General features: G+C 33.7%; 1 protein-coding gene across 3 annotated transcripts in view; it reads left to right on the top strand.

The window, feature by feature from the left end:
* LOC111141724 (KAT8 regulatory NSL complex subunit 1 like) overlaps positions 1 to 12,210 on the top strand; it is a 140,060-nt gene that overhangs the window by 54,227 nt on the left and 73,623 nt on the right. For all 3 annotated transcript variants that reach the window (XM_022494528.1, XM_022494521.1, XM_022494513.1), the window contains exon 5: positions 120 to 241. In XM_022494528.1, coding sequence (XP_022350236.1) covers positions 120 to 241 — 122 coding nt within the window. The remainder of the gene's footprint in view (positions 1 to 119; positions 242 to 12,210) is intronic.

The following is a 12,210-nucleotide window of genomic DNA, read 5'->3' as shown; positions in this document are numbered from 1 at the left end:
GGTATACATCATCTTTGTAGATTAAAATATTGACTAAAACATAAACATTTGCTAACGGTGTGAGAACTAATTCAAATTTCTTGCTGAGCAGTAGTAAAAAGTTAATATTTTTCTTGCAGAGTGCACAGTTGACTGAGATCATCAACAGTTTGATTGCCCCTCTCAACTTGTCCCCAACTTCATCACCCCTATCCTCCAAATCCTGTAGCCATAAATGTCTGGCTAATGGAATTTCCAGGAGGTAGGTATCAGTGGGATAGTTTGGCTTCTAAATTTGGCTTTGTTTTGTTTTGTTTTATTTATTTATTTATTTGATCTTTTAAAAAATATAGTTGCTTTTTTCTTCTTCCTTAAGCACTGTTAGAGAACAATCAGTAGGTCATGAATACATTTTTAGATATCATCAAACATATATAATTAATGTAACTATAAACTTGAGAATGGGAAAGAGTGTTTTCCAGGATATAAAATGTTTCTGAAAAAAGAAAAATAGTGATACTGTTTGCTACAGAAGTATTGATTTTTTAACATACCTTCCATTTTGTATGTTTCATGTTCTTCAGCTCCATATTGCTCTTTTAATACATTTTAAGAAAAAAAGACCCTAGATATAGCTTGGGTAGAGAAGACTGGTAGATATCATCCATAAAATTCAGCTTTAGTTTCACTTAATCATTTTGTATCTCAGCTTTTATAAGATAAAATTTTTCTCTGAATATAATTAGTAATTACTATAACCTTTAGCAATTTATCGTATCAGTGAATACACACACGCATATACATGGTATCCTAATTCCTTTTTTATGAACAGCCTTGTGTTCTTTTATTTTGTTTATTTTTCTATTTTAAAGATTCAGTTAGAATTAAAGATGCTAACAGAATATGTTTTTTAATTTTTTTCAAATAAAATTGTAATGTGGGCCTCTTTAACTACCGTGGAAGACTAATGTAATTTAGCAATGGGGAATATTTATATTAATAATTATATGATTTATTGGTAAATTTTGTTTACTATAGCATGAAAGGAAAATTTATACCATGGCGAAAATTATGTTAAGTAGCTATCACATTCTTCATGAGATTAGTGGATATTAACTGAGTCCTAAAATAAATATACTGTTATTTGGGTTTTAGTTCTAACTTGTTATTTTGAAAATCTAATTTTTAAAACTTCCACTGTTTCATTTGTGCTGGGTCATTTATTCAGTCTGTCACAGAAGAAGTTCTGTTGGTTTTGTTTTACTGTTTATTGATTTTATATATTCATTCCCTGTATCACTGATGATTCACTTTGAAAGCAAAGATCCTCACATATTATATAGGGCAACTCTGATATCTTCATTTAGGAGAACATATGCTAATTAAGAAAATCATAATTTAAAAAAAGGAAGTCATAAATTACAAGTTGAGCCCTTAAACACCATTAAATTGGTGTGGAAACATCGTGATTTGAGTCAAGCCGATTTTAGGTAATGTTTTGTTTACCTAACCAGGCGTTACACTGTTACATATGTATGTATGTATGTATGTGTAGGTATATCATTTTAGTGTACTTGCCTATATTTTTGGTTATTCACACAGTATTTATTGCATAACTATTTGCTGTATGTCATATAGTCAAAATACTAGGTTACAAAGATGAAGACAAGTCTCCACTTTTAACTAGCCTGCAGTCTCATAGGTGAAATATAATTATTTAGAATGTATAATAATAAAGGAATTGTGTACAGTTATTTGAATATCTGATTTTATTAACTTTCATAGTTGAAAAGATACCCATAAAGATCCATGCTTCCAAATGAAAGAGATGTTAACATTTGCTTTATTTACCTAACATGAACCTTTTTCAATTCTGTTTACTAGTAGTTCACAGGTTGTTCTTGAAATCTGCTAGTAATTGCCATCTTTCCTGATGTCAGGTATTTGTTCCTACAAATTAACTGGAAGGTTTTTTTTTGAAAGTTTATAACGGGGTTAGGAGGGAAATGAGAAAAAAAATGTTTATAACAGGTTTAAAACCTACTTAAATTCTTTGATAGATGAGATAAAAATTTGTTCTCCAAATTTTTGAAGTATTCTGATATGTGTTTTAATTAATTTTACTAATTTATTTATTTTTGGCAGTAATCAACATGTTTTCAGAATGCTTTTTATATAAATGAGTTCCTTTTGAGAAGCATTTTTTTTTCAAAAAGCATTTTCACATTTGTTGTCAAAATATATTTCTCTTGAAGAAAAGATTTCATTTTCTAGCACTTGCTAGAAAATGTAATATAGCTACCTTTCATCAAAGAGAAGGTGAGCAGGGTGCCCGGGTGGTGTAGTCAGTTCAGCGTCCGACTCTTGCTTTCGGCTCCAGTCATGATCCTCAGGGTCTTGAGGTAATGAGCTCAAGCCCTGCCTCAGGCTCATTGCTGGGCATGGAGCATGCTTAAGATTTTCTCTCTCTCCCTCTGTTCAGACCGCCCCCCCCCCACCAAAAAAGGTGAGCAAATTTAGAATATTAGGGTTTTTGTTTAAAATATTTGATTTAGCTTTAAGTTTAATAATTATTTTTAAGTGCTTTGTTACCACAAACTGTGGGATACTTCTAGTTTCATTAAAATTTTTGTAAAAATTCTCTTTATGATAATATATACTATAATATACAAATCTGTTTAACCAGGAACATAGAAACTGGAATATTTTGAATATAAGAGAGTAATAACTTTGAAGGAAACGTAGAAAATTTTGAGGATTTGTGGTGGTTGTGTCAGGTGCTAAAGGGAGGTCTGAAAAATGTCTCTTGGTTTTGCCAGTTATAAATTGAGACCATAGCGCAAGCAGTGTAGTGGTATGATGGAGAGGGATAGAGTGGGCTGATAAGAGAACTGGACATGAAGTAGAGAGGAGTCAAGATTACACTTTAAAAGTTGCTGACTGTAAAGGCTATAATGAAATGGATGTACAAGGTCAAGAAAGAGATTTTTCTTTTTAAAATAGAAGAAATGTAAGTATCTTTATTAAAATGAAGGGAAAGAGCTAGAGATGGTAAATGAAATATATATCATAAAGTTATGGGGGGATTTTATATAAGTTGGAAATACACTTGTTCCTTTAGAGTGGCATGACAGAGGTTAAGATGGGTGTAGATAAAGTTGTTTATAAGTGGTTGTTGCCAAGTTAGGAGTGGGAAAGGAAGCTGTAGGAGTAAGATAAAGGTTTGGATAGACATTGACCGGTCAAATATTCCCTCTTCCCTTCATTTCCCTTCCTTTTCCTCCTCCTTTTTTTTGTAACATGAAATAGCCTACCCCTGGAGAATGATGTTTTGTGGTTTCTAAGTTGTTTTCTTTTTTTTTTTAACCTCTTAACTATATTGCAAAAAGTGCTTAATTGATATTTGTAAAACTAAGAATTTTAAAGTATTCTCTAATTGAACTTTTTGTAAAATAAACAAGTACCTAATAGTGAAATTCTGTAAATTTAATAGATTATTTTACAGTACTCACATTTGCGAATATTACCATAGATTTTGAAAATTACATGGAAACACGATTTTATAGTAATAACGAAAAAGTTTTGGTTTAAAAATATCTGTACTGAAGGAAGGTGAAATTTATCTATTTATGAGCCTTTTGCTCCTGGGAGTAAAATGTTAAATAAGGCCTAATTTTATTTCTTATATCTTTGTGTTTTTCCAACATCATTTTCATTTTTTTCTTCACATGTAATTATATATGAAGAAAACATTGTTAAGAATCAGAGGTTTTCAAGACTAAGGGCTTAGTTAATGTTATTCAAACTCGACCCTTAATCAGAAAACACTTTCTGAAGATGTCCCATTAAGCACATAAATACTGTTCATTTTATATATTTAAGTAAAAGTGAAGGTAGGGAAATTAATCATTTGAATAAGAACTTTTAAAATCCTGATAAAATGTACATAATACAGAATTTACTGTTTTAACCATTTTTATGTTTAGTGCGTTAAGTACATTCACATTGTTATGGAACAGTCACATTCACTTTGTTGTGCAACAGTCACCATCATCCATCTCCAGAACTGTTTTCATCTTCCTAAACTGAAACTCCGTACCCATTAAACAATAAGGACCCATTCTTCCTTCTTCGCATTCCTTGGCAACCACCAATCCACTTTGTGTCTCTGTGGATTTGACTACTCTAGGCATCTCCTATAACCAAAATCATACAGTATTGTCCTTTTGTGAATGGGTTATTTCACTTAGTATAATGTCATCAAGGTTCATCCATATTATAGCATGTATCAACATTCCCTTCTGAAGATTGAATAATATTCCATTCTATGTATAGACCACATTTTGTTTAGTCATTGATCCCTGGGTGAACGTAGGAATAGCTACCTTTTGGCTATTGGGAATAATGCTGCTGTGAACATGAGTATACACATATCTATTTGAATCCTTTTTTTTTTTCCTTTTTGTTTGAGTCCTTGCTTTTAATTTTTTCAACATATGCCCAGAAGTGGAATTGCTGGATTGAATAAGGATATTTTATTTTTTATTTTGAAAATAAGAAATTAGTGAATATTAATGATATTTCTAAGCCAAAAGCTAAGAAAAAGCAAGAAACCAGAAAAGTAAGCAAAACGCAGCATCTATGTTTGTCTGAGGCCAAATTCTGACAAAATTAAGTTGGGTTTTAATAGCCTTGTGGGAAAAGAGAAATCAAGCCAAATCAAAAATCAAATGAAGTTTTAATAGGTTGTGAGGTTAGAAGAAGATAAGGCTGAAATAAATCAAAATATTGTCTATGGTTGGGAGATGAAATGAAATCCTCCTCCATGGGTGACAGCCTTAGAATAAATGTAAATCAGAAGGAAAACTGTTTCCCTTCCCCATGTAGGGCACCATGGGGAAAGTTGCCTTGGTGCTGAGCAGAGCAGAAATAAAAGAAAACAAAACCTATCTATCTTTGAGACAGCCTGACCATGGTGGGGACTTTCACATGGATTTTCAGTTCAAATTTGCATTAATGAGTCATCCAAGGAATCCCTAGTGTAAAATGGTTTTGGAATAGGTGATACTACAAGGTAGATGGCAGAGGCAAGTGTAGCTTCTCTCTGGAGGAAGGCATCATCTTTCTTAGCTCCAGGAAATTCTCAGGAATAGTTTTTCAAGGCAGTGATCAGCACATAGTTAAATGTAATCAGATGTATGAGAGAGCAATAAGAGTAAGAATATAAAGAAAATAATAGCAAAAAGAGATCACAAAGTTTTCAGATATTAGAATTATCAAACACTGATTATTTTTTTAAAATGGTGCTTAATTTGATTTTAGAAATAAAAGGTAGGCTTGAAAATATCTGCAGGGAAGAAACTGTAAAAGTGACATAGCACATTGGAGAAAGGTCCAAATAAAATTTCTGAAAAATACTGACATTAAAAACTTAGGTGAGTTTGGCAACATTGACACAATTGAAGAGAGAACATGTAACGTAGAATCTAGATTAGAAGGAAAGTTCCAGATTGTAGGTAAAGAAATAAAACTATGGAAAATAAAGAAGAGTCATTTAAAAACTTGAGAACATACTGAGCAGGTCTAATATAAGACTTAACTGGAGACCTGAATGAAGCTAGAGAATGGAACAGAAGCAATATTTGAAGAGAGATTGGCTGAAAAATTACCCGATCTGATGAGAGACACCAAATTCAGGAAGCCAGACACAGATTCTTAAGCAGGACAAATAAAAAACTCCCTAGAAACAGGAGATGGTTGGGTGGTGGGGGTGCTGGGTGGGGTGTTGGAACAAAGACAAATGGAACATCTAAAAGCAATAGTAGTGGTGGAGAAGGAAGAAGACATCACCGGAACAGTTTGATTAACAGCTGACTTCTCAAGAGTAGTAATGAGAGCCACAGTACAGTGGAATGGTATCTTCAGTGTGCTGAAAGGAAATAACTGCCTAGAAATTCTATACCCAGAGAAAACATCTTTAAAGTCTGTCTTTAGACAAATGAAAACTAAGGGGTAGGTCACTGGTAGACTCTAATTATAATGATAACCATAAAGGGTCTGTTTCAAGCAATGGAAAGTGAGGATCCTAGATGAGTCATTTAAGATGCAAGAAGGAACTAAGGACAAATGAAATAGTAAATAATTATATGGATATATGTAAACAAATAGTAAAACATGTCTAGCGGGGCTATTAAAAAAAAAACCCATGGCAACAATAGCACACATGTCAGGAGGAAGGTAAATGGTTTTAAATTGTTCTCAAGTCCTTTAGTTATTCAGGACACTGGTAAAAGTACTGATTGTGATTTAACTTTTTATCGTTCTATTCTAAATATGAAGAGGAGGTCCACATGGTGGGGAGGAGGCTTCATAGGTGCCAGTAATATTCCATTTCTTGGCCTGAGTGATGATTATGGGACAGTGGAAGAGTAGAAGAAGCATTGCTTCATATTTACAAGTTAAACATCAGATAGACATTTTATGGACTTATTTATAGGTATCTTATATTTTACAATCAAAAAGTTCAGAAAAATAGGGCTCAAATTTTGTGCAAAAGGTTGAATAGAAAACACAGCGGCCACTATAGGTTTGGAAAAAAAATAAATAAATGGCATTGTTATCCTAAACCTCTGAGCAAAATTTGACTAGTTGTACACTGTTTAAATAATAAACATAGGATATCAAAATTTTAAGACAGGAAGAAGAATATATTTAATTTGTTGAAAGGGAAACAATTGTTACTTCAACATGTTACTTTAAAATTTAGTGATAAAGAATGACCTAGTTTTCGATATTAGAACCCTGGCCCTTTTCTTTATCTGTCAAATCTGTCTTAATCTAGGGTGTCTGTTCCGTCTTTTTCAGTGAAAGCCTTCATACGTGTGGGAAGCACATGAAGACTGGCTAAAGACAAGGACATATAACTGTAGTGTAAAATGTCTCCTCTGATCTGAAAAGTACTCTTACATATGCTTGTGAATTTTGAGTTGCATACTTAGCTGAGATGTGTAAATCAGTACAAATGTCAGACCTAATAATAGCAGTATAATAGTAGGAAGTTACAGAATATAGATACAGGCAATAGGTATATTCACCTTTTGAAGTAAAGGTAATGACAGGATAGGAAAGTGATAGGAAATTTTGTAATTTGCTGTGATAAAGGATATATATTTACCTTATAGTTCTTAAAAGTCATTGTGGTGTCTAAATATTTATATTCTCTTTGCTCCAAAATTTTATCAAGTCTTTTTTTTTTTTTTTTTAAGGTTGTATTTGTTTATTTAACAGAGATCACAAACAGGCAGAAGAGCAGGCAGAGAGAGACAGAGGGGAAGCAGGCTCCTCGCTGAGCAGAGAGCCCAATGCGGGGCTTGATCGCAGGACCCTGGGATCATGACCTGAGCTGAAGGCAGAGGCTTTAACCCACTGAGCCACCCAGGTGCCCCCAAATTTTACCAAGTCTTAACCAACATTTGGCAATTACTCAGTTTCCACTCTTACCCAATTTTTACAATCCATACTTTCTTAAAAAGTACATGTTAGTCTGTTAAAATGTAGTATGCAACAAAACAGATCATTGAGAGTTAAGTATGTCTTATAGTAAACATATCAGATATTGAGAGTAGTATATGATTATATGAGAAGTAAATAAGACAGTATATACAGAACTCTTATAACAATGCCTGGCATATAAGAAACAGCCTAATAATGTTAACCACTGATATTTTTGTAAGGACATACTATGTATGTTAAAACTGTATATTTTAAGTATGTGTATTAAAATTGTAGGCATTCTTATTTCTTTCATTTTATGGCATTATACTAGTTACTGATTTAGAACTGTTCTTAATTAAAAAAAAAAAAAGTGCTTCCAAATGGCCTGAGTTATGATGAGGATTTTAAGGGATGTCTGGGTGGCTCAGTCAGTTAAGCGTCTGCCATTGGCGCAGGTCATGATCCTGGGGTCCCGGGACCAAGTCCCACACTGGGCTTTCTTTTTAGTGGGGACCCTGCTACTCCATCTGCCTGCCGCTCCCCTACTTGTGCTTTCTCTCTCTCTCTCTCTCTCTGACAAATAAATAAAATCTTTATTAAAAAATGATAAGGATTGTAAGGCCTATGTAGGGCCAGCTATTACTGAACATTCATTACATAGGTTCAGCGAATCAGAGGTACCACCTCATTCTCCATCATATCTCTTGGGGAGATGTAAAGTTGCTGTCCTGACTTTGGTCTGCCTAATTTGGTAAGGGACCTTGTAATTAAACCAGTTACTTGAAAATTCAGGGTAAACACAGTGTTGGGTTTTATTCTCAAATTACATAAAGTATCTCCTCACAAGACTATCTTGGGACATTTAATACCCCCCATTGCAACTTGTATTCATTTTCAATCAATTATAGTGTTTTTTATGATTTAGTGGTTTTGAGATAACTTGTGGTTATGCATATAGCATTTACATTTTATATATTCTTTTTGTTTTAGACATTTTGTGACCTTGGGCAAGTCATTTAATCTCTTCACATCTTATTTTATCTTTAAATTTACTGGGACACAAATATTTATAAAGTAGCTTCTAGTACTAATATTCTTCAATTAATGTTTAGTTTTGAGGAATTCCTTTTTTTTAAACAAGTGAACAATAAAAACAAAAATTTCAAAACAGCCTAAAATGTATCTTTTTGTCACATGACTCTTGTGTTTTTCTTTGGATGTAATCATTTTATGTTAGTACAAATCAAGAGATTTAGTGAATAGAGAAAAATTACTTTATTCAACATGCCTTAGTTAACATTATAGCATAATCTAGAGGTTATTATGAAGGAGGTATTTAAGACAGTATGAGGAATGGGGATTCTACTCAAGTGCTAGAAACTTTCATATAAACCAAGAATTGTTTAAGAAAATTTATTACATCCTGCCTTTCTTGGATGATACTGAAGTTAGTTAAATTTTTCTTTGATTACTCAGGCTCATGACTGGCCACATCCTCAGGGAAGTATGGAGATTAATAGCTGTATATCTGTAAAATAATTTACTTGATAGTAAATATCTACTGAGTAGCCTCAGTGGGCTAGATATTGGATTGGGCAGTAAGGATACATGTTGAACAAAAACCCATGTGGTCTCTGTACTCAAGGTGGAAAGTGTGGGTGGGAAAAAAATGACATCAACCAAATGATCATAGACATAGATGCATAATTTTAAACCCTGATCAAGTGCTATGAGAAGACTTATTGGTAAGAATATTCCTTTGCGGGGTGCTTGGCTGGTGCAGTCAGTTAAGTGTCCCGACTTTTGGTTTCAGCTCAGGTCATGATCTCAAGTCCTGATCTCAGGGTCGTGGGATCAAGCCCCATGTTGGGCTCTGCAACTCAGTGCCGAGTTGGCTTGAAACTCTCCCTTTCCCTCCGCCCCTGCCCCCCATTTTCTCTCTCAGATAAACCTTAAGAAAAGGGGGGGTGCCTGGGTGGCTCAGCTCGTTGAACTTTTGATTTCAGCTTCGGTAATGGCCTTAGTGTCATGGCATCAAGCCTTGTGAGATTCTCTCCCTCTCCTCCTCCCCTGCTCATGCATATGCTCACACAATCTCCCTCTCTCTCAAATAAAATAAGCATTAAAAAAATAATAATAACATCCCTTTGGGCGGCGCCTTGGTGGCTCAGTCTGTTAAGCATCCAGCTCTTGATTTTGGCTCAGGTCGTGATTTCAGGGTCATGAGATTGAGCCCAATGTCAGGCTCTGCGCTGGGCATGGGGCCCTTCTAAAAATTCTCTCTTCCTCTTCTCTCCTGCCCATCCCTGTTTGCGAGCACTCTCCCCCTCTCTCAAAAAAAAAAAAAAAAAAAATTACAAAATCAAAAATATCCCTTTGGAATCAGACAAATCTGAGATCAGTTCCAACTCTGAGCCAACTTTGGTAGCATTGTATTCTTGGGCAACTTTCTAAATCACAGTTCAAATGAAACAAAACAGTCTGCTTCCTGGATTGTTGTAAGGATCAAATGAAATAACAAGTGTGAGAGTATTTTGTTTTGTTTTGTTTTGTTTCCTTTTGTTTTAACTTGTTCATTTTCTGTCTTCCTGGATGAGAATATAAGCTCCATGAGAGCAGGAACTTTTTTAGTCTGACTTATTAACTGCTCATTTCCTAGCATCTAGATCAGTAAGTGTCACATTATGGGCATGAGTAGATATTTGTTGAATGAATGAAATGTCTTTTAAGATTTCTTGCAGGTAATCAGCATTCCATAAAAAAATATTTTGTACTCATTTCTCTTTTCTCCCCATAGTCAGATTGATATTTTCAGCATTGCTCTCATGGCTATCTCCTGCAGTTCTGCTTTGTCTCATCTAATTTATTGATGGACTAGAAAATCAGGTAACAAAAGCGGTAGAAATATTTGTATTATAATAAGAGACATTCTCTAGTAAGAAAGAAGTCCTCTCCTAACAGTAACAGGAGTGAACTTTTGTGTATGAACAGTGAGGTTTTTGGGTTATTTGAAAGGATTTTGTGATTTCATCCATATTCTGTATACTTGGGATTGCCAGATAAGTAATCTCATAGGTGAAGTATTACAGTTCTTCTGACAAAGGGTACTTATTCTAGCTTTATATCATATTATATCATAATTTTTGTGTATAATTAGGTTAGAAGAATTTTAAGATTTTAATATTTAAAGGTTGGCCACCTATTCTGTATATTAATTTTTAGGGGATCACATAAAGTTTATTGTTGGATATAATTTAATAAAATCTTTAAGGTGATTTTTATAATATCCTAATGAACTGTTCTCGCACTATGTCTAAAGTAAATTCACCTGGTTAGTTATTTTCCAGGCTACCTATTTGCCCACTTGTTATTCATTGATTCCCAACCCCCACCTCTTGTTTAATGGCAGTATCTCCCAGAAGTGAGAATTGTTTTTCTCAGCTTTATTAATCTTGGCAGCAGGGTCTAAGCTGAATCACCAGGAACTGAGCAACTGACAAGATTGAGTCTTCAAACAAACGAGGCATTATATTTTATCATCATAGAGATATTAGTTTTTAGATCTTGTACTCTAAAATAAGATAAAATGTTATAAATGGATCCTTGCTTACCCCATGGGGTATTATCTCAGAGAAAGTGAATTTCTATTTGAAGTAATATCTAGATTTTTATTATTGTTGTTGTTTCTTTTTGCCTTAATGAGACCCAGAACATGATACAAAATTAAATTCCAATGAATCATTGCCATGCTATTTATTTTCACTAATGATAATTATCTCTTGAAGTGCAACCATTCTTTCTAATTGGATATCATAATTGAAAAACTGCAGTTAAGCTGGCAAACTAATTACATAGAAAGTAATTCTTTCATCCTTATAATATCTTCAATAGTCACTTCTCAGAAGGAAACACTGTTAGCTGCATATTCTAGGCTGAAATTTTCAATATAATTTTGGGTTCATTTGAATGACATTCATTATCTGCTGTTTTTATCTCTGGCTCTTAAATTCTTAAGCTCTTAAGTTTTTTATTTTTATGTAATCTTTATACCCAACATGGGGCTCAGATTTACAGTCCTGAGATCAAGAGTTGCATGTCCTACTGACTGAGCTAGCCAGGTGCTCTTCAAGTGATACTTTTTAAAGCATTAGGCAAAGAGACTAGGACACCAATAATGGCAGTTATATTTTTCTGAGAATTGAGACATGAAAGTTTGTCACACATTTCTAGCTAATCTGTAGTTTGGGAGATACAATTCAGATTCTTCAATATAATCTCTGAGCTGTTTTTCTCACATATAATTTGTTTGAAAGTTTGAAATGGAGACTTTCTGTTTTACTAATTACTATTTTTCATTTTAAAGTAAAATTTGGAGAGAGATAAAAATAGCAGTTAGCACTATAATAATCTTTTTTTTCTCTCTACCTTTTATTATATAAAACTTTGACATATAGAAAGCATAGTAAAGTGAATTCACATATTCCCAGCTTTCAGAATTCCCAAGATTTTGGGCGTACCTCGTTGGTTTAGTCTGTAGAGCATACGACTCCCGATCTTGGGGATGTGGGTTCCAGCCTCACATTGGGGTTAGAGTTTACTTAGAGAAAAAAAAAAAAGAAAAAGATAAGAATTCCCAAGATTTTCCTAATTCATTTCAACTATTTCCCTTCCTGACACATTGTTTTCTATGGACTTTTAAAAAGCAAATTGTACTGATTGTTACTTTAACTTGTCAAT

This window comes from Enhydra lutris, unplaced genomic scaffold (assembly GCF_002288905.1).
Source record: "Enhydra lutris kenyoni isolate GAN:26980312 unplaced genomic scaffold, ASM228890v2 scaffoldscaffold1, whole genome shotgun sequence".
NCBI classification, from domain to species: domain Eukaryota; kingdom Metazoa; phylum Chordata; class Mammalia; order Carnivora; family Mustelidae; genus Enhydra; species Enhydra lutris.
The sequence above is the reverse complement of the archived record's forward strand: the minus strand, read 5'-3'. Positions and strand labels throughout refer to the sequence as shown.